At 41.2% G+C, this 19709-nt stretch overlaps 1 protein-coding gene across 3 annotated transcripts in view; it reads right to left on the bottom strand.

Annotated features, from left to right (window-relative positions):
* Baz1b (bromodomain adjacent to zinc finger domain 1B) overlaps window positions 1–19709 on the bottom strand; it is a 65145-nt gene that overhangs the window by 26364 nt on the left and 19072 nt on the right. For all 3 annotated transcript variants that reach the window (XM_021162486.1, XM_021162487.2, XM_029477264.1), the window contains exons 4-7: window positions 15310–15511; window positions 11487–11608; window positions 9646–9843; window positions 2099–3803 (exon numbers count right to left, since the gene is read on the bottom strand). In XM_021162486.1, the coding sequence (XP_021018145.1) occupies window positions 2099–3803; window positions 9646–9843; window positions 11487–11608; window positions 15310–15511 (2227 nt within the window). The remainder of the gene's footprint in view (window positions 1–2098; window positions 3804–9645; window positions 9844–11486; window positions 11609–15309; window positions 15512–19709) is intronic.

Below are 19709 nucleotides of genomic sequence, written 5' to 3'. Positions count from 1 at the left end.
GAGAGAGAGAGAGAGAGAAAGGCAGGCAGGCTTTGATATTACACACATTTAATCCTGGCATTTGGGTGGCAGAGCCAGGGAGGTCTCCGAGTTCCAGGTCAGCCAGAAGTACACAGAGAAGAGTTCCAGGCAGCGAGAGATAAGCTCAACAAAACTAAATAACAGCCATGCAGTGGTGGCACATGCCTTTATTCGCAACACTCCAGGCAGAGACAGGCAGATATCTGAGTTCTGAGTTCAAGGCCAGCCTCGTTTACAGAGTGTGTTATAGGACATCCAGGGCTATAAAGAAAAATCCTGTCTCAGAAAACAAAAACCAAAATCTAAACAACAGGAATGTTGGGGTAGTGGTATAATGCTTGCCGAGCACATCCAAAACTTTCAGTTTGAGCCCTGAAACCACAAAACTGTAATGCAGTATAAAATCTGTGGCCTTTAATAAAGTTCTCTAGACTGGTTAACGAGATAATTACAGCAGTTACACAAGAGATAAGTATAAAAGTAAACATTAAAGATAGATCTGCTGAAAATATGGAAAAATCAGAACCCTCACCTGGTGACAGGGATGTAGAACTATACAGACGCCTTGTAAATGGCTGGGGAACTCCTCAAATAGTTAACGGCTACAGGACTTAGTAATTCCTTTCCTAGGCATACACCCTAAAGACACTATGTCTAGACAAATCCTTTACAGAGAAATATTAATAACAGCAAATGATGCAGGCAACCTATCTGTCCACTGACTGGTGAACAGTTAGCAAATAACATACGTGAATCTTGAAACCATTAAATGAAAGAAATACAACATTAAAGTAGATTATATGATTTTTATTACTTTTAATTATGTGTATGCATGTGTGTGTTGTGAAGGTATGTACATGAGAATGCAGTTGTCCAAGGNGGCCAGAAGACAGTGTTAGATCCTCTGGAGCTGGAATTATAGGCAGTTGTAAGTTACTTGATATGCCGGGAACAGAAGTCCTATCTTCTCAAAGAGCAGTATGCTCTCTTAATCACTGAACCACCTCTCCAGCCCGGTTTGANTCTATTTAATATATATTATAACACACATACATATTACATTTATTCCCCTATGTGTGTAAAGGTCAAAGCATAACTTGTAGAAGTCAGGTCTCACTTTCTGCTCTGTGGGTCCCAGGAGCAATCTCAAGTTGCTAGGTGTGGCAGCAACTGACACTGAGTTCTTTTACTGGCCCAATGGGAATCTATTTAAATGAAATGCACAGAGCATATGAATCCAGAGAGATCGGCAGTTGTCAATGGCTAAGAACAGGAATGCCTTTCGAGGTTTCTTCTGGGATGGTGGGAATAGTTTGTAACTAAGATTATTGTCTTTTATGTCTTGGTTTCTTCCAACATACTGTCTTACATGCTATAACACAGATGAATCTCTCAGAAAAATGTTCTGGTTCACATATTCAATTCCAGGGCAGAAGAATTTCCTTAAATTCAAGGCCAACCTGGGCTACAGTGTGAGACTGTCTCAAAATAAACAAACAAACAAAAATAGTAACAAAAACAGACTGTACGTGCATGCAGTCAGTCACCACATAATAACCGCTCTCTACACATGGTTATTATAATTCCATGGTGTACTACCTATCTTCAGGTCCCGCAATTATATATTCATTTAATAAATATGTATGGGTGTTTTGCCTGCCTATGTCTATGTACCACCTGCATGATTGTGGAGGCAAGAAGAGGACGCTGGATCCTTTGGAAGTGTGAACTTCACCTGCAAGAGCATCTCTCTAGCACCTAAACACATATGCATGCACACACTCATGCACATACTCGCGCGCAAACACACACACACAACAGCACACAAAGCTGTTGAGCTAAGCATGGCAGCTCATGCCTGTAATCCTAACATACTCTGTAGGTTGAAGCAGGAGGCTTAGCTACAAAGTAAGTTTCAGGAAAGGCTAAGCTAATTAAGATCTTATCTCAAAACTATGAGAGAACAAAAATATCTTANTGAGTGCCAGTTTATGACAGCTACCCTACCATTATTCTAGTACTTTCAGTTCTTCTACCCATGAAAGGGCTTTCCTGAACCTCTCAGGACAAATTTTACCTTTTGTTTCTCTCTCCTGGATTTCCCGCTTCCTCTTAGCTTGCATGCTAAGCAGCCTTCTGCTCTTGACAGCACTGATCATGTCATCTGCTTCCACTTCCACTTGCTGTTCAATCTTCACAATTTCTTTTTTCCTGTCCACTTTGCCCAGCACATTCTCCTCTTTGCCATTTTCTTTATTTCTGGCTTCCATCTCCTTCCGCTTTTGCTTCTCTGCTCTCTTCTTATCATTCTCCTCCTTCAGCACAGCAAGCCGCTCCTTCCACAACTCTGCAGACATCTGCTGTCTCGTCTCCATGTGGTCTTGAACAGAGTATGTCATGAGGATACGGTGGCAAAGAGCTGTCAATATCCGTAGCTTCTCCTCTGAGGTCAGCTCAAAGAATTCTGATGTCTCCAGCTTCTCTAGAAATTCGTCTTGCACCTCATTGTCCTCAAATGGTGTGGAATCTTTATTGTCATCTGTTTCTGAGCCCTCGCTGTCCTCTTGGACATCACACCTGCGCAAGCAGAGCCGGACCAGCTCTGAGACAGAATGCAGGGTGAGGGGGATTTCTGACAGCTTCATCCCCAGTTCTCCATAGTCTTCTGCAATTTCATCCTGAAGTAAGGTCTGTAGCAGGATGACCAGCACTCTGTTCAAGTACAAAAAACCACCTTTATCTGCACTCAAGGCTTCCATTAGGGACACGGCAGTGATAGGGTACTGAGCATCGGGCAAGAGCAACCCAGAGTAACAGCTCAGGAACTCCACCACCAGGGCCACATCCCCAAAAAGAGTGTTGGGGAGCCCTTCAGGGGTATCTACCAGCCTGAATGCTGGGAGGTTTCTGCCACCTAACTCCTGGTCCTCAAATCGCTTCTGCTTTTCTAACCTCTCCAGCATTTCTTTCTCTCTCCGTTCTTTGGCTTTTTCCCGCAACCTCTCCTTTAGCTCCTGTCGTTTCTTTTTCAAATATTCTTTCCGTTGCTCTTCAGACATAGAGGCCCACCTCTTTTTATGTTCCAGGAGCTCATAGCGTTTCTGGACAAGAGCCCGGAGCTCTTCTGGAAGACGGGCTCTGTCTTCATTGGAGAGGAGACGTGCTGTTTTGGAGATAACACAGGACAGAGCACTCTTCTTGTCCTCTTTGTCTTTATTTTCTTTGTAATAGGCAATCAGATGCAGAGCTGCAGGAGGCAGGTGTTTGTGAGGTTTACCAGAAGACCTTGGCACACCCCCAGAACTCCGTGGAGTACGGGTCATCTTCTGAGTCCCTTTGGCCATATCCAACAAAGTCATCTGCTTCATTTTGGTCTTAGGAGTCTTCACACACTTGCTGGGTGATTTGGAGTTGCCTGTGGACTTCTGTCCATTCAGGATGCCTTTGCCTCTGCCCTTGGCCTTCAGAGGTTTGTCACTGTGCTTCCCTGGCTTCTTGGCAGCTGGGCCTTTCTTAGGAATGTGGAAGCTGTGTAGCTTGTTGTTGTTGGGGGACATAATTTTCATCACCTCTTCCAAATGTTCTTCCGGAGACTTGGAATTCTTTGAGTTCTTTACTTTGAGTGGTGGGCCATTTAACGACTTCTCCAAGTGCACATGACACCACAGCTTAGGGTTTAGTGGGGAACTCAGAGAAGAACTGTCTCTCTTAGGTTTCTTTGAGGGCTTCCTGTCTGGAGATCCAGTATTCCTCCTCTTGGTAGAGGGATTGAGAGTCATATACTAAAATTTAAGAACAGGAGCAAAATTACTTTTAAAACTATGTGTAGCAAGCAGTATCTAAGCACTGTAAAGCCACACATCCATCGATACAACATAGTAAGACCTGTCTGAAAGCAAAGCTACACTTGACAGATGTGGTGGAGGCAGTATCAGCAATCCCCAAACTTAGGAGGTAGAAGCAAGAGAATCAGAAATTTCAAGTCTGTATTTGTTACATACGAAGTCTGGGGACATCCTGACTACATTAGACTGTCTCAATATCCCCCACCCCTCCAAATGTGCGCTGTGACTGTACAGCCCAGTGATGGATGGGATGCTTCCCTAGAGTATGTGAGGACTTGGGCTCTACCTCCAGCAGTGCAACCAAAACCTACCGTCCCCTAATGTTAGATCTAGCTTTATGTTTCCACATGCACTAGTGGCTCTCAAATATTTTACTGAACTCTATGAACACTTTCTCCAGCAACAACATATAAAAATTATGCATACAGTTTTCAAAGTCTATCCATGGGCCCTAGATTAGGAAAGAACTGATCTAAAAACAGAAGCATCTAAGATTTCAAGAAGTGCTACTCTCAACCTGAGGGTGCAGGTCAACTGCACAGCACCTTCCTAAACCCTGTATTCTGTCCCTGAAAAGGTGGGGGGTGGGGGGCAACAGCACACACATATCCAGAGGGTATAATCCTGTTCTTGAAATAGCAGTTAGATTTTTCAACCTTTAATTTTATGTCAGCTTCAATAATTTGTTCTATAAGTAGAGTATACCATATAAATGCTTAGTCTCGACCCAGAGGCATACATTCCTGTGAAAACACACTTATGTAGAGCGGTAATAATACTGTTCAGATAAAGAACCTTCCTGGCCTATGCTCTTGGGTTCTCAAACTCTTCTTTGTTCTCTCCCACAATGAAAAACTCACTTCTAAGAATATATTAACTACAAGAACTCTGAATCCTCACTTATTTTATACAGTTCTTAAAATTCTTTTAACACATTTCGCTGTTTATCTTATGTGGGTTGAGTATATGTGTTGTGTGGTGCTATGCAGGAGGACGTCAGAGGAAAACACAAAGGGGTTGGCTCTCTCTTCCACCATGTGAGTCACAGGGATTGGACTTAGGTGCTCAGACACGAGTATACCTTACTGAGCTGCAGTCCAGTCCTGACTGTGTATAGTGTTGAATGCCCCACCCACTTCATTCTCTCAGCCACTCTAGTCTACAATCCTCCAATCTCACAAGACTTTTGTCTTGGTTTTCTGAAACAGGGTTTCCCTTTTAGCCCTTCTGTTTTAGATTTACCTCTGTAGACCAGGCTGGCCTTTAACTCAAGAGAGCCTCCTGCTTGTGCCTCCCAAGTGTTAGGTGTGTGCAGCCCACCCACCCCCAAAGTATCCTACAAAACCTTAAATCCATTAATTTTATCACATTTTCAAGATCCTAACCTGTTTGTCTGTTTTTGTTTTTTTTTTTTTNTTCAAGACAGGGTTTCTCTGTGTAGCCCTGGCTGTCCTGGAACTCACTCTGTAGACCAGGCTGGCCTCAAACTCAGAAATCAGCCTGCCTCTGCCTCCCAAGTGCTGGGATTAAAGGCGTGCGCCATCACGACCAGCTTGTCTTTTTTTTTTTTTTTTTTTTTTCTTCAAGACAGGGTTTCTCTGTGTAGCCCTGGCTGTCCTGGAACTCACTCTGTAGACCAGGCTGGCCTCAAACTCAGAAATCAGCCTGCCTCTGCCTCCCAAGTGCTGGGATTAAAGGCGTGCCCCCTCCCCCCCAGCTTTTTTTTTTTTTTTTTATTTTTTTTAGAGGTGGGATGTCAGAGCCAGGAGCGGTGGCTCGCACCTATGACCCCAGCATTCAAGACACAGAGGCAGGAGGACTTCTAAGTTTGAGGGTATCCACCTTCCAAGTAAACAAAACGACGGCGTCTCCCTATAACGGCCCAGAGAGTCTTCAGACTCTGGAAAAGCCATGCGCCTGAGCTTGAGGAAGAGATGGGTATAGGTGGGCATGGACCACCATGACTGGCTTCCCACCCTTCCTCACTTAAACTTAACTCTAGGCAATCATTACAATCTAGCTCACACAAACAAACAACTTCCTTCCCAATCTGTTCTGCCCCAAGCTGTTCATGTTCATGTAAACATGGTTAGAACAGAAACTACAACACATCCATCGCTGGCACGCCAAGAGACCCTAGCTAGCCCACTCTCACAGTACGTTCCCTTAAGAGTCCATCTCCCTTCCCACTACTCCATTTACACCTTCTGTCTCCTCAAGCTTCCACACCTCATTTCCCTCACACAGAATTAGTTAAGAGGCAGCTTAGCATGCTTGCTCACACCTGTAATTCAAGAACTCCAGAGGCTGAGGTAGAAAGACTGTCAGGTCAGAAGTGTCATATACGAGTCTGAGGTCAGCCTGGACTACATAATGTGAGAGAGACACTGTATCAAAAATAAAGCAAAAAGGCACATGGGAAATTCCTCAAGACTATCTTGGTCATTATAGCGACTCCGTCCTTTTGTTTACTTGGAAGGTGGATATCCTCAAACTTAGAAAACCTCCTGCCTCTGTGTCTTGAATGCTGGGGTCATAAGTGCAAGCCACTGCTCCTGCCTCTGACATCCCACCTTGGAAAACTGGGAGATTTCCTCAGTCAACAAATGAGGCTACAGTGTCAGACCTCCTTTCAAAAACAGACCAAAAAGACTTCAGAGGTTAGAACCTAGTTCACTGGTCACAACAGGAGTTAATGGTTAAAATATGTATCAAAACTTGTAACTGATTTTTATATTTTAAACAATATAATTTTAAGTCGGGTATGGCGTGTAAAAGCCTAAAATCCCAGCACCTGGAAGACAGGGGCAGGAGGGAAAGGACAAGGTCAGCCTGGCCTACATGAAACCATGTCTCAAAACAAAAAACCCAAACAAGCCAAAACAGTAAAGTTGACAGCTAAAATACAAACTAAATGAAATAGTCAAACTCATTTTAGCTAACAGGAAAAAGACTACTATATAATTTCTACTACAGGCAGCAATTATGCACGAGGAACCATTTTGAATGGACAGGGCTAACTGGCATGGTGGTACATGCCTGTTATCCCTGCACTCAGAAGGGAAAGGAGGGGGATCAGTCCAAACATTAAAGACAGAATCAAAGAAACAAACCCAGAGAACCACAGTAAAACCAAAAGCAAAAAAGTTTGATTGAGAGAACAGACCATGATTAAACTCCTCTTTTGACTAAATGAGTAAATGCCAACTTTAAAGCCCAAGCTGACTTTTCAGAATTACAGGCGATATTGGCACATGCCCCTCATCCAGCCCCTTGGGAGGATGAAGACCTGCAGGGTTAGGCTTTTAGCTGGCTGCTTACCAGTGCCTGATTAAAAGTGAATGTTCTGTTCCCCAAAACCACTTTCAGGACAGAGGTTTACCATCGTACAGAACAGGAACTCTAGCCACGACTCCTGGAATATCTTTCCCCACTGTACAATTTCCTACTTGTTTCCCAGGACTAACTATCAAAATGTTAATGAGAAATAAACAAAAAAGGATGACTTATTTAAGGTCCCCTCATAGACAACACTACTATGAGTACTTCAAAGAGCAGTGTACTTCTGAGACTGTCCTGCAATGGCAGCATCAAGTGAAAACAAGTGTATGTGCTCAAGCTGCCCCTGTTCAAGCAGCCCTAACAGCTGCGCAACAGGACCTGCACACACCAGCACTCCTGCTGATGCTCAGGTGGGTGCTTAAAGTGGAAGGAAAGAGACTAATCAAGGCAGTTTTGTTCCAACATTTTAAACAGATTACCTTTAATAGGTATCATTAGAACTGGTAAAAGAATTCAAAGTTACAATAAGGTGCTTTCACATTTATTTGGAAGCACAATGTTAAGAAATAATATGGACCATTAAATGACAAGAGTTCTCGTCTCTATTTTCAATAAAAAAAAAATTTTTTTTTCTGAAAAATGAAAGAAATGAACTCACCCAACCCCCTCCCAACAGGCCGGCTCCCGGCGTGAGCAGTCAGTCCTTCAGTAGCTGGATCATCTCAGCATGGAGCATGCTGGGTAGTCACAGCCAAATGGGAGCCGGCATGGCTGGACTCAGGGGGATCTGAAAAAGTATAAAACCACTTATGTGCTGAGGGTCTCCTCTATTCCCACTCAGCAGAGTTCTATAAGATTAATATAGAGGAGAAAAAAGAATGAAAAAATATTTTGGTGAAGGCCCTTTCTCATTGCTAACTACTTATGACAGCAACATGAGAGGCCAAAAGAAAAAAAGTGGCTATTATTCTATTTGTTCCCATCACAAAGAACATAACACCATCAGGACAAAGAAACATAAGTCAAAGAAAACATTTCTTCGTTGATAACAAGGAGGAAACAATCTGCAGCAAATCAATCTGAAGCTGAACTTAATAATAAAAATAGCATATCTAACAGTTAGACCAATTACAATACTTTGTTAATGCAGGTGTCCTGAGTAGCCACAAGTGTCAAATTTGTGGGGGTGGAGCCGCAGGCAGTTGTGAGCTACCTGATGACAGGTGCTGAATCTGGGCCTCTAGACAGGAAGTAAGTGCTCTTCATCAGTTAGGCATCTCTCCAGCCTCCTCACAAATCTGAGTTTTATTCCATTAGGTTGGTTTTTTTGTTTTCTGTTTTCCTTTGAAAACACGTAGTCCTGGCTGTCCTAGCACTTGCTATGGAGACTTGGTATTGAACTCAAGAGGTCCACTTGCCTCCTGAGTGCTGGGATTGAAGTCGTGTGTGTGTGTGCGCGCCCCCACTCAGTGCTTTTCTACTCTTCTAATTCACTGATGACAACATAGCAAGAGGTTGAGGGCAATTTATATAGAGTTCATCTCAGCCTCTATGTTTTTAGCCAGTAAGTTAGCTGAGAAGGTATTTTTCGGTTTTGTTTTGTTGTAGTCCTGGGTACTGAGCCCAGAACCTCATACAGAAAGGGCAAGAGGAATGGAGACAAGAGAGGGAAGATGGGAGAGAAAAAAAACAAACAAAAAAAAGAAATCCTAAGCCAAACTCTTTAGTTTATCACCCACTGTTACTTGGTTCTAATTAGATTATCCCTCAGATTCCCCACTTAATTACATAAAAATAATTTAAAGATCAAAATGGACAATTCAAGGAGGGAAAAATGTAGTCTAAAGAGGGAAATGCTTGGTTTCTATTAACATGTCCCCTAAGTTATAGATATTCCAGGCTTTATAGGACTGTCAAAGTTATCTTGCCTTATATACAAAATCAATTTTCCTTCTGCCCCCATACCCAAAACAGGGTCTCTACAGAGTCCTGGTTGTCCTGAAACTGTATGTAAACCTCAAACAGAGATCTGCCTGTCTGTGATCCAAGTGCTAGGATTAAAGGCACATACCACTATGCCTAGCTCAGTTTTGACATCCCAGTTAGTATTTTGTCATCTTATTAACACTGACTGGAGTAATCCAGAAAGAGGAATGTCAACTGAGAAGATGCTTCTATCAGACTGCTCATGGGTGAATCTGCAAAGCATTTTCTTGACTAATGATTGATGTGAAAAGGCATAGCTCATTATGGCTGGTGCCACCCCAAGGCTGGGCAGGCGGTTGTGAGCTGAATAAGAAAGCAGGCCAAGCAAGCACAGGAACAAGCCAATAAATATCATCCCCTCCATGGTCTCTGCTTCAGTTCCTGAATGAATTATCTGTAGTTAAAGGTTCAAAATCTGCCATGAATCTAATTCTCTATGAGCTAGTGGAGAAAAGAAACTATCTAGTAAGGCTTTATTTATCCAGGTGTCAAACATTAATAGTGACCTTACCTTATATGGGTCAAGTAAAAAGTCACTGAACTTGCTAGGCAGGGAATATTTCTTCACCAATTCATCTTCCACCACCCAAGGTGCATTCTCACCAGTACCAGCACGTAAGGCATTATGCCGAATAAAGTATCGAAGTATCTCCTTATTTGGTGGTCTCTCTGTTCGAATCAAGCTGTCTGCTGGCACATTGCTGATGATCTAGGTGAAAAAATAAAAAAGAAATCAGCACTGGGGTGGGAAGCAGTTAAGCAATGAAAACAAAACACATATCCACAAAGGAAAGAATCACAATTCCATCTTGGGAAGGGGGTACTATACATTAAACATAAGGCAAAAAAATTGTTTTAAAGATTTATTTATTATTATACAAAATATAAGTACATTTTTTTTTTTTTTTTAAATTGTTTTAAAGATTTATTTATTATTATACAAAATATAAGTACACTGTAGCTGTCTTCAGACACACCAGAAGAGGGTGTCAGATCTCATTTCGGGTGGTTGTGAGCCACCATGTGGTTGCTGGGATTTGAACTCAGGACCTTCGAAACAACAGTGTTCTTACCCACTGAGCCATCTCGCCAGTCCCAAGGCAAAATTTTGAGACAGAATTTCAAAATAATTCCCAGGTTATTTGTCAATAAATATCAATTAAAGTATACCACTCAACTTCACAGCAGCAACTTTTTTAGTTACAACTTTATCTTAGGAAGTCATTCAATAGCAAAAGAGGAAGAAGGAGTATTATTAAAGATCCATCCTTCACGGATCCATGCTTGGTGGTACACACCTATAATCTCAAGAGGCTGAAGTAGGAAGATAGTGAGCTTGTGGCTAGCCTGGGTTAACATATAGCCAGACCCTGCTTCCAAAATACCAAAGGAAATGGGGCAGTAATGGTGCACATCTTTAATCCCAGCACTCAGGACACAGAGGCAGGATGATTGTTACCAGTTTGAAACCAGCCCAGATAACACAGCCAGCTTTAGGCCAGCGCAGACAGCAACACCCTGCCTNTCTCAGAAGCAAAAGACAAAGAAGCAGCTGGTGGGTCTTCCCATAGATGACCTTTTCCAAGGTTAAACCTCAGGGCTGAACTGCTTCTTACATGAAAGGGTTATCTATGAAAACTAACACACGATTATTTTCAACTTCCTAGTCCTCCTTCAATAAAAACTTAAAAGTTCTAGTCGGGTATGTGTAGAAACACCCAAAATAATATACCAATATTTTTTAAATCTAGATTTAATCAAGGAAATATATATTTTATTTACAAGTTTAAAACTTTTGTTTTCTGCCACAAGGTCTCATGTAGCCCAGTTGCCCTCAAACTCACCGTGTGACTGACCTTTAACTCCTGAACCTCCTGCTTCTCTATTCCAATGACCAGGAGGTAGGAAATAAACTCTTGCCAGCTGCCTTTAAATACATCCTTACTTTGAACATATTGAAAGATATATAAAAACTAGAGCTGGAAATAGCTCAGTGATTGTAGTTGTCTAACATACAAAAGAGCCTTAGTCCCACATGAAGAATTAAAAATGTAAAAGCCAAAAGGGCTGGGGATGTAACTCAGTGTAGAATATTTGCCTAGCATAGCAATACCCTGAGTACAATAGAGTTTTAAAATGGTAAAAAAGCATTAGTAAGTTGTATTAAGGGTACGAACTAGCTTGAAATCTAGTAAGATCAACTATAGAAGCAGTGTCAGAGTTGACTGGCCATGCAACTTTAATCTCTGTGGTGAGGACATTCCTTTACATTGTTCCTTAGCATATTTTCTCCAAGAAAACCACTCCTACAGGAGTTTCTTAAAATCTATTAGTGTAAGAGACTTAACCAACCTTATCTTCATTTTGTAGCTTCACATCATATTTGTGAGGCAGAAATTTTGGAGGAGCCCATTTTCTTTCTCCTTTTTTTAACGAAGTAGGAAGTTTTCGTGGAGACCTACGCGCTCTGTCATCTAGTCAAATCAACAGGAAATTAGCAAATAATAATAATAAAATTATTTTAATTCAACTTATTTACTCACAACTAATAACTTCATTCAGTCCCTCCCTTAGACCAGGCACTGTCTGATGAGGTGTGACACTTGTAACTTCCATGAGCTTAGTCTATGCAGGAAATCAGGTAAGTAAATGCCTACAATCCCACAATACAGGCTGACAAACAAGAATACTCTGGAAGTACAGAAAAGGAATGTTCCAGAAGGTGAGCATGAAACACCTAAAAGAATGACTTATGGGCTGGAAAAATAGACCTGGGTTAGTTCCCAACTGTCAGTAACTCCAGTCAGTCCAGAAGACCTAATGCCTTTTTATGACCTCTGAGGCACGAGGCATCGTATGGTGTACACATACATGTAGGCAAACACCTAAACACATAAAATAAAGACACGGATAAAAGAACGTGTAGTAAGACAGGATAAGCACAGTGTTANATCTAACAAAAACATTAACACAACCGGGGCTACGAGAGTGTTTGGAGGTTAAGAGCACTTGTTACTCTTTAGAGGNCCAACCTGGGTTTGGTTCCTAGCACTCAGGATGACTCAAGCATCCGTGACTCCAGTTCCAGAAGAATCTAATACCCTCTTGTGGCCTTCATGGGCACTGCATGCATGTGGTACACAGACATACATGCAAAATACCCATACACAGAAAATAAATTTAAGATTAAAAACAAACGAACAACAACAATAAAAACCTGGATGTTTTGCAAGAGGACCTGGGTTTGATTCCCAGCACACAGCAGTTCACAACCATCTCTAACTCTAAATGGAGGGAACCTGGCACCTTCTGGCCTTGAAGGGCAGCGAGCATGCAAGTGGTACACAGACATATATATATGCAGGTAAAATACTGACACATGAAATCTCTAAAAATTCAAAAAAGTAAAATGACTTAAAAAACAAATCTCTGTACTCAGAAAGTAAGGAGCTATCTGCAACCTGATTAGAACCTGTATAAGTTATTAAAAGGCACCACTAATGCAGGCGTGGAAGCATGTATTTGATACACGTGTAACCCCCAGAACTCAACAGAGTAAGGTCAGTCTGGGTCACAGAGCAAATTACAGTCCTAGGCTGCCATAAAAGCCTGCAAAGAAAAAGTTCCAAGGACAGCGACACAGCCTATAACAATACCCAGTATTCTCTAGATAGAGCCAGAAAGATCAGGAGTTGAACAACGTCGCCTCAGATACATAGTGAGCTTGAGGCTAGCCTGATTGAGTCACTGTCCCCAAACAAAAAAGTAAAAAAATCAGACAAGTTAAATCATAATTAATACAAAGGATTCAAGCACTCGTCAGTATGCAGAAGATAATACTCTGACGACTCTCGGGATAAACAGGACAGAAGAATCTCATTGGGTGTGGTAGCACACCTAGCTGTAACTCCACCTTCTGTGAGGCACAAATAGGAGGACCAGTATTAAAAAAACCAAAGAATGAAAATATCAAGCCAAAATAAGAATATAGAGCTAACATGTTCCTGCCTGATATATTATTAACCCTTTTCCTCCACCAAGAAAATACTATGGAAACTAGAATTTTGTCACATTCCTACAGAGATCTTAACTGTCTAGAGAAAACATTCGGTGTTCTGTAACGTAATTCAAACTCTGCCTCTTCCCCTTTCTACACATTAGGAATATCAGTTATTAAAACCTAACTAAGGCAAACACACTAAAAAGGAAGTCAAAGCCTAAATTCCAATTTGTGGGTACCAATGTTTCAGGAATGACCGACTCTCCAGTCAGAGGGGAAAGAGTAAGAAGATTTCCTCCTCAGTCAGCTCCTCATGAAAACAATTTTCTACCTCAGGCAACCAGAATTTCCACGAGTTAGGGGCTGGTGAGCTGGCTCAGCAGTTGAGAGCACTTGCTGCTGTTGCTCCAGAGGACAACAGTTCAGTTCCCAGCACCCACGCTGGATGACACACCATCACCTGCAACGCTGGATGCGGAGGATCTCATCCCCTTTCTTGGCCTCTGTGCACCTATACACACAGGGTATACACTCACAAATAAAAATAAAATAAACTTACAAATAAATATTCAGTTCCAAAGAGAGAACCTGGAAATGGTGTGAATATGCAGCCCTAACAAAGCAGAAAACACAGCTGAAATAAAACCGAAAGGCCAGCTACAACTAGTCTCACAAGTTTCCTTCAGACTATTACTATATGACCAGCATGAATCTAAAATGATTAGCATGGATCCAAAACATCTTGATGCCCAACTGAAAGAATGGCAGAAAAAGTGGCAATTAAAATAGTGAGGTGAAATTATTCAATCAACCAACAGGTACAGATCATATATACCAAATACTGTGTGCTCATTTTGAGAGAAAAGGATTCTAGGACAGTTAATTTCCTTATTTAAATAGTCTTAAGTGTATATAATAAAGGCTTAGGATGTCGTAACACTGTGCTGGCTGGTTTTGCATGACGACTGAGCAAGAATCATCACAGAGAAAAAGAAGTCTCAGTTGAGGAAATGCATTTGAGAGATCCAGCTGCAAGGCATTTTCTCAATTAGTGATCAGCCCATGGTGGGTGGGGCCATTTCTGTTCTAGTAGTCCTGGATTCTATAAGAAAGTAGGCTGAGCAAGCCAGGGGAAGCAAGCCAGTAAGCAAGCAGCATCCCTCCATGGCTTCTGCATCAGCTCCTGCTTGAGCTCCTGTCCTGACTTCCTCCAATGATGGACTATGATGTGGGGGTGTAAGCCGAATAAACCCTCTCCTTCACAACTTGCTTTTTGGTCATGGTATTTTCATCGCAGCAATAGAAATCCAAACTAAGACACATTCTCAGAGAAGTTTTCCAAGTGAACAATGCTCTTAGTTCTTCTAACTATAAAGTNTTATTTTAGTCTCCAGATCTGTAAAAATTATATTTGATTAACAGTGTTTCAGAATTCTAGTGGCTCCTACCTGAGAGTCAGGTCAAAAGAGACAAACAGAAAAGCTGTATCTGAAAGCCACCACACTAGCCTGCACTGTGAGGACCAGGAGGGATTAGAATGTGCTTTGTCTACCTGGATTACTGCCCTCTCTACACTCATGCACATGTTTCTGGTTTTAGGAGTAAAGGCAAGAGGGCAGGACGTGGTGGCACATGGCACACATCACTGATCCCAGCACTTGGGAGGCAGAAGCAGGCAGATCTTTGTTCCATGCCAACCAGGGCTACATAGTAAGACCTTGATTAANAAAAAAAAAAAAAAAAAAAAACAAAACCAATCAACCAAAAAGAACAAAGGGTAGAAAAGAGTCCTAGGTGTATCTTAGTGCATACCTGTAATCCCAGAATTCAGGAGACAGAGACAAGAGGACCACTCCAAATTTGAGGCCAGTCTAGACTACATATTCAGACCCTGACTCAAAAGAAAAAACAACAACAAACAAAAAAAGTAGGAAAATTAAAAGAAATCCAATTTTCTTTACCATCCTGGTTAAGAATGGTCTTAAATATTTAGGGAGTTTTAAGTCCTAAGTCACGTTGTGGGTATGTTAGTGGTTTTTTTTTTTTGAATCATAATGAATAAAATCGTGACAATATAAAAACCTAACTGTACATGTGGCTGCTACAGAAAGCTAGATCTCTACGTAACAAATGAGCACCGTCTCAACTCAGGAGCAAGGCTAGCATCATACATACTAATACTCTCTCTCCTGCCTTCATCCTCTTTGACTACTGTCTCCTTCTTCTGGAGGTCCTGAGCCATTTGACTGGAATTCTCTTTGTCACTTGACGGAGAATCACAGGCCCCATCAGATTTCTTCTCAGCAGCTTCTTCATCAACTTTCTCCAAAGGATGAATCTTCACAATCTTCACCTTGAGCATTTTCTCCTTCCCAACCTACACACGCAATGCAAAGAAAATTAAGAGAACTAGAAACTAGAAAATATAAAACTAGATCCTACAAAAATATAAAACATGATCCAATATACCTAATATGGTGATTTTAATAAAAATGGCCCCCATAAGCTCATATGTTGAAATGTTTAGCCATCAGGGAANGGTACTATTTGAAAGGATTAGAAGATATGACCTTGTTAAAAGAAGTGAATCACTGGGAGTGGGCTTTGATGTTTCAAAAGCAAACCAGTCCAGTGTCTGTCTGTCTGTCTGTCTCTCTGACTATGAATCAGGATGTAACTCTCAGCAACTGCTCCAGTGCCATGTGTGCCACCATACTCCCACCATGATGAAAATGGACTAAGCCTCTAAAATTGTAAGCCAGACCCNATTTTAATGCTCTCTTAAAAGAGTTACTTTGGTCAATGGTGTCTTCACAGCAACAGAACAGTGACTAAGACACCTAGCAAACAAAAACTCATGCAAACTATATAAAGTATTCAGGCATAGTAAACTTTGCTCCTCATATTTCTAGGCCTAAATATACATTAACAAATAAACCGGGCAGTGGTGGCGCATGCCTTTAATCCCAGCACTTGGAGGCAGAGGCAGGCAGATTTGAGTTTGAGGCCAGTCTGGTCTACAGAGTGAGTTCCAGGCAGCCAGGGCTACACAGAGAAACCCTGTCTCAAAAACACAATAAATAAATAAATAAATAAATAAATAAATAAATAAATAAATAAATAAGCCAGCCAGCCTGGCACAGAGAAACCCTGTCTCGAAAACACCATAAATCAATCAATCAATCAGCCAGCCTGGCACAGTATCATATGCCTATAATTCCAGCACCTGAAAGGGTGAGGAAGATTTCTTCGCATTCAAGGCCAGTCTGAAAAGATAGTGAGCTCCAGACTAGCATGGACTACAAAAACATCATTTCAAAACTCAACTAAACCAATGGTTCTCAGCCTCCCTAATGCTATGGCCCTTTAACACAGTTCCTTGTGTATAGTGATCCTCAACTGTAAAATGATTTCACTGCTACTCCATAACTAATTTTGATACTGTCATGAATCATAATGTAAATATCTGATATACAGCCCCAAAAGAGTCATGTCCCCAGGGTGACCACTGAAGTAAACAAGCAAAAAGATCTGCCACGAAATACCACGCTAATCTATAATCCCTAGGAGGCTGAGGCAGGAAGATCAGAACTTCTACACCATCATCTCCTACATAGTAAGTTCAAGGTCAGCCTGGGCTACACAGCAACATCCAGTTTCAACAAAAAAAATTAAATAGAATAAAATGGAGGGGCTACATAAATAAAATGAGCAGTTGCTCTTGAAGAAAACAGGGGTTTGATTCTCTGTACCCATATAATGGCTCTCAAATATCTGTAACCCCAGTTTTAGGGCTCTAGCAGGTTCACATGTGGTGTACATACACNCGTGTAGGCAAAACATTTATAAAAGCAAAATATACCTTAAATAAATAATATTCTATTACATAATTATGTACTATGTACTAAGGGCAATTGTGCTAGCCTAAAACATATGCCAAGTACAGTTCAAGAACTGCATTTTTTTGTTTTCACTGTATACCTGGCTAACTGGAACTCATCATGTAGAGCAGACTGGCCTAAACTTCGTAGTAATCCTCCTGTCCTTTCTTCTAAAGTTCGAGGATTATAAATGCATCACCACACCCAAATAAGAACTTTTTTTGTTTTTCAAAAATAAAATATCTAGTTGTTACAGAACCCATCTGCTAAAGGACTATCTTTTCTCCACTTAATTACCTTTCAGTGACTATTACAAATCAGTTGTCTGGGTTTATTTTTGGATGGTAGTCTACTGCACTATCTGTCTTACCATGGAAACTAAATTGGCTGGGCACAGCGGCATGTGACTGTACTCCAGAACTCTATCGGAAGAGGCAGGAGGACTGACATAGGCAAAGGCAAGTCTAGTCCTGTGGATTTCCAGAACAGCCTGTGCTACATAAAAACCTGTCTCACGGGCTGGTGAGATGGCTCAGTGGGTAAGAGCACCCGACTGCTCTTCCGAAGGTCCAGAGTTCAAATCCCAGCAACCACATGGTGGCTCACAACCATCCGTAACGAGATCTGGCGCCCTCTTCTGGAGTGTCTGAAGACAGCTACAGTGTACTTACATATAAAAAATAAATAAATCTTAAAAAAAAAAAAAAACCTGTCTCACCTGGGAATTGTTCACAACCACCTCTGACTCTAGCTCAAGGGGTATCACATCAGACACTTCTGACATCTATGGTCACCTGTCCACATACCCATATACATAATTAAAAAAAAAAATCTTAAAAGCACACGCACACAAACCAAGTACTTAGGCTAAGCAATTATAGAATTAAGACAACACTATGACACCTACATCACCATATAGACTTTTTTTAAAAATCACACACAAGACAATAAGCATATCAGCTCATATCTGTAATCCTAGCACTTGTAAAGTATAGAGGAAGATCAAGAGTTAAAGGCCACCCTTGACTACACAAGAAATTTGAGGCCAGTCTGAACTAAATCATACCCTGTCTCCAAAAAACAAGGAAAGGGTGAAGAGCACACATACCCCTCCCACACACATATACAGAAGTGCAACTTTAATAGTTCTTAAGTAAACCACTCTCTACCTCAGAGATTGACAGCCACTGTATTATTTTGTTTTGACTTCAGTAAGTGGAATCAAGACTGTATTATTCTGTGACTACCTTCTTTTAATTTTACATTTTTTTTGCTATTGAGTATTCAAGGCCTTAACAATTTATTCATTCAACTGCTGATAGGTCCTTAGGTAATTTCCTCTTTGGAGTATTATTTGTAATACTAAGAGTTCTTACACAAGTATCCTGGGGCAATATTATAAAGATAAATGTTCAAAAATGACAGCCCAGTCAAGGGGACATGCATATTCAACTGTGTTAGCAATCCCAAAGCATTCACAAGAGCTACATACTGTTCACAGCACTGGTGCTGAGTGAACGCTGGCACTACAGCTCAGAGGTAACTTACACACCTGCCTAGCATGTGTACAGCTGAGTGTGCAAACAGTACAGCAACGGGAAAAAGAATAAGCAAAAGCAATGTATGAGCAGTTCTGTTTTCTTACCAATTTTGGCAGTTGCTCATATTTTCTAATCTCATATGTATAAAATTCTTGATTTTGATTTGATTCCTGAAGCATAAATGAGTTTAAACATCTTTTCATGGTTTGGGACATCCATATTCCCATCCTTTGCCTCAAATACTCTTGTTCCATCTTTGGTTTGTTTTGTTTTCTTTTCTTTTTTTTTTTAAAGGTTTATTTATTTATTACATGTAAGTACACTGTAAGTACACTGTAGCTGTCTTCAGACACACCAGAAGAGGGAATCATATCTTGTTACGGATGGTTGTGAGCCACCATGTGGTTGCTGGGATTTGAACTCAGGACCTTTGGAAGAACAGTCGGGTACCCTTACCTGCTGAGCCATCTCACCAGCCCTGTTTTGTTTTCTTACTTTGTATTTTATTTTCAGTGTTAAGGATGGCATCTCGGGCCCTGCTCATGCTGGGCAAGTATTCCACAGTCCCTCACCGGCAGGCAGACTTTAAACCGTCTCCAGTCCTTTTCCGTCTTGTAGATATGCCCAGTGCTTTCCTTTTTTTTTTTTTTTTAAGATTTATTTATTTTATTTATATGAGTACACTGTCACTGTTCTCAGACACACCAGAAGGCATCAAATCCCATTACAGATGGTTGTGAGCCACCGTGTGGTTGCTGGGAACTGAACTCAGGACCTCGGGAAGAGCAGTCAGTGCTCTTAACCATTGAGCCATCTCTCCTGCCCCTGCCCAATGCTTTCCTTTTGTCACTATGGTTGTGCTTTGTTTTTCTTCCTTTTGCTTTTAAGTCTAGTCTTTCTTCTCTACCTGGCTCGGTGTTTACAAAGGCTATTTTGGGTTTCTGTGCCCTCCAGATCTTGATGAGGTCAGCCCATAGGAAGCACACAGTAATCAGACATGGTGGGGTTATTTCTGTTATATTTCCCTTAACAAATTCAAAGCAAGTTAGCTAGATCAGATCACTAAATCAGTCTAATAACTACAGTTACTTTTCCTATGTTTTGGACCCACTGCCTTCTCTTTATGTCCCTGAGGTTTGTTTAGAAATGACAA

The sequence above is a fragment of the Mus caroli genome, chromosome 5 (assembly GCF_900094665.2).
Source record: "Mus caroli chromosome 5, CAROLI_EIJ_v1.1, whole genome shotgun sequence".
NCBI classification, from domain to species: Eukaryota; Metazoa; Chordata; class Mammalia; order Rodentia; family Muridae; genus Mus; species Mus caroli.
Note: the sequence above shows the minus strand (reverse complement) of the source record. Positions and strands in the feature narration are given on the sequence as shown.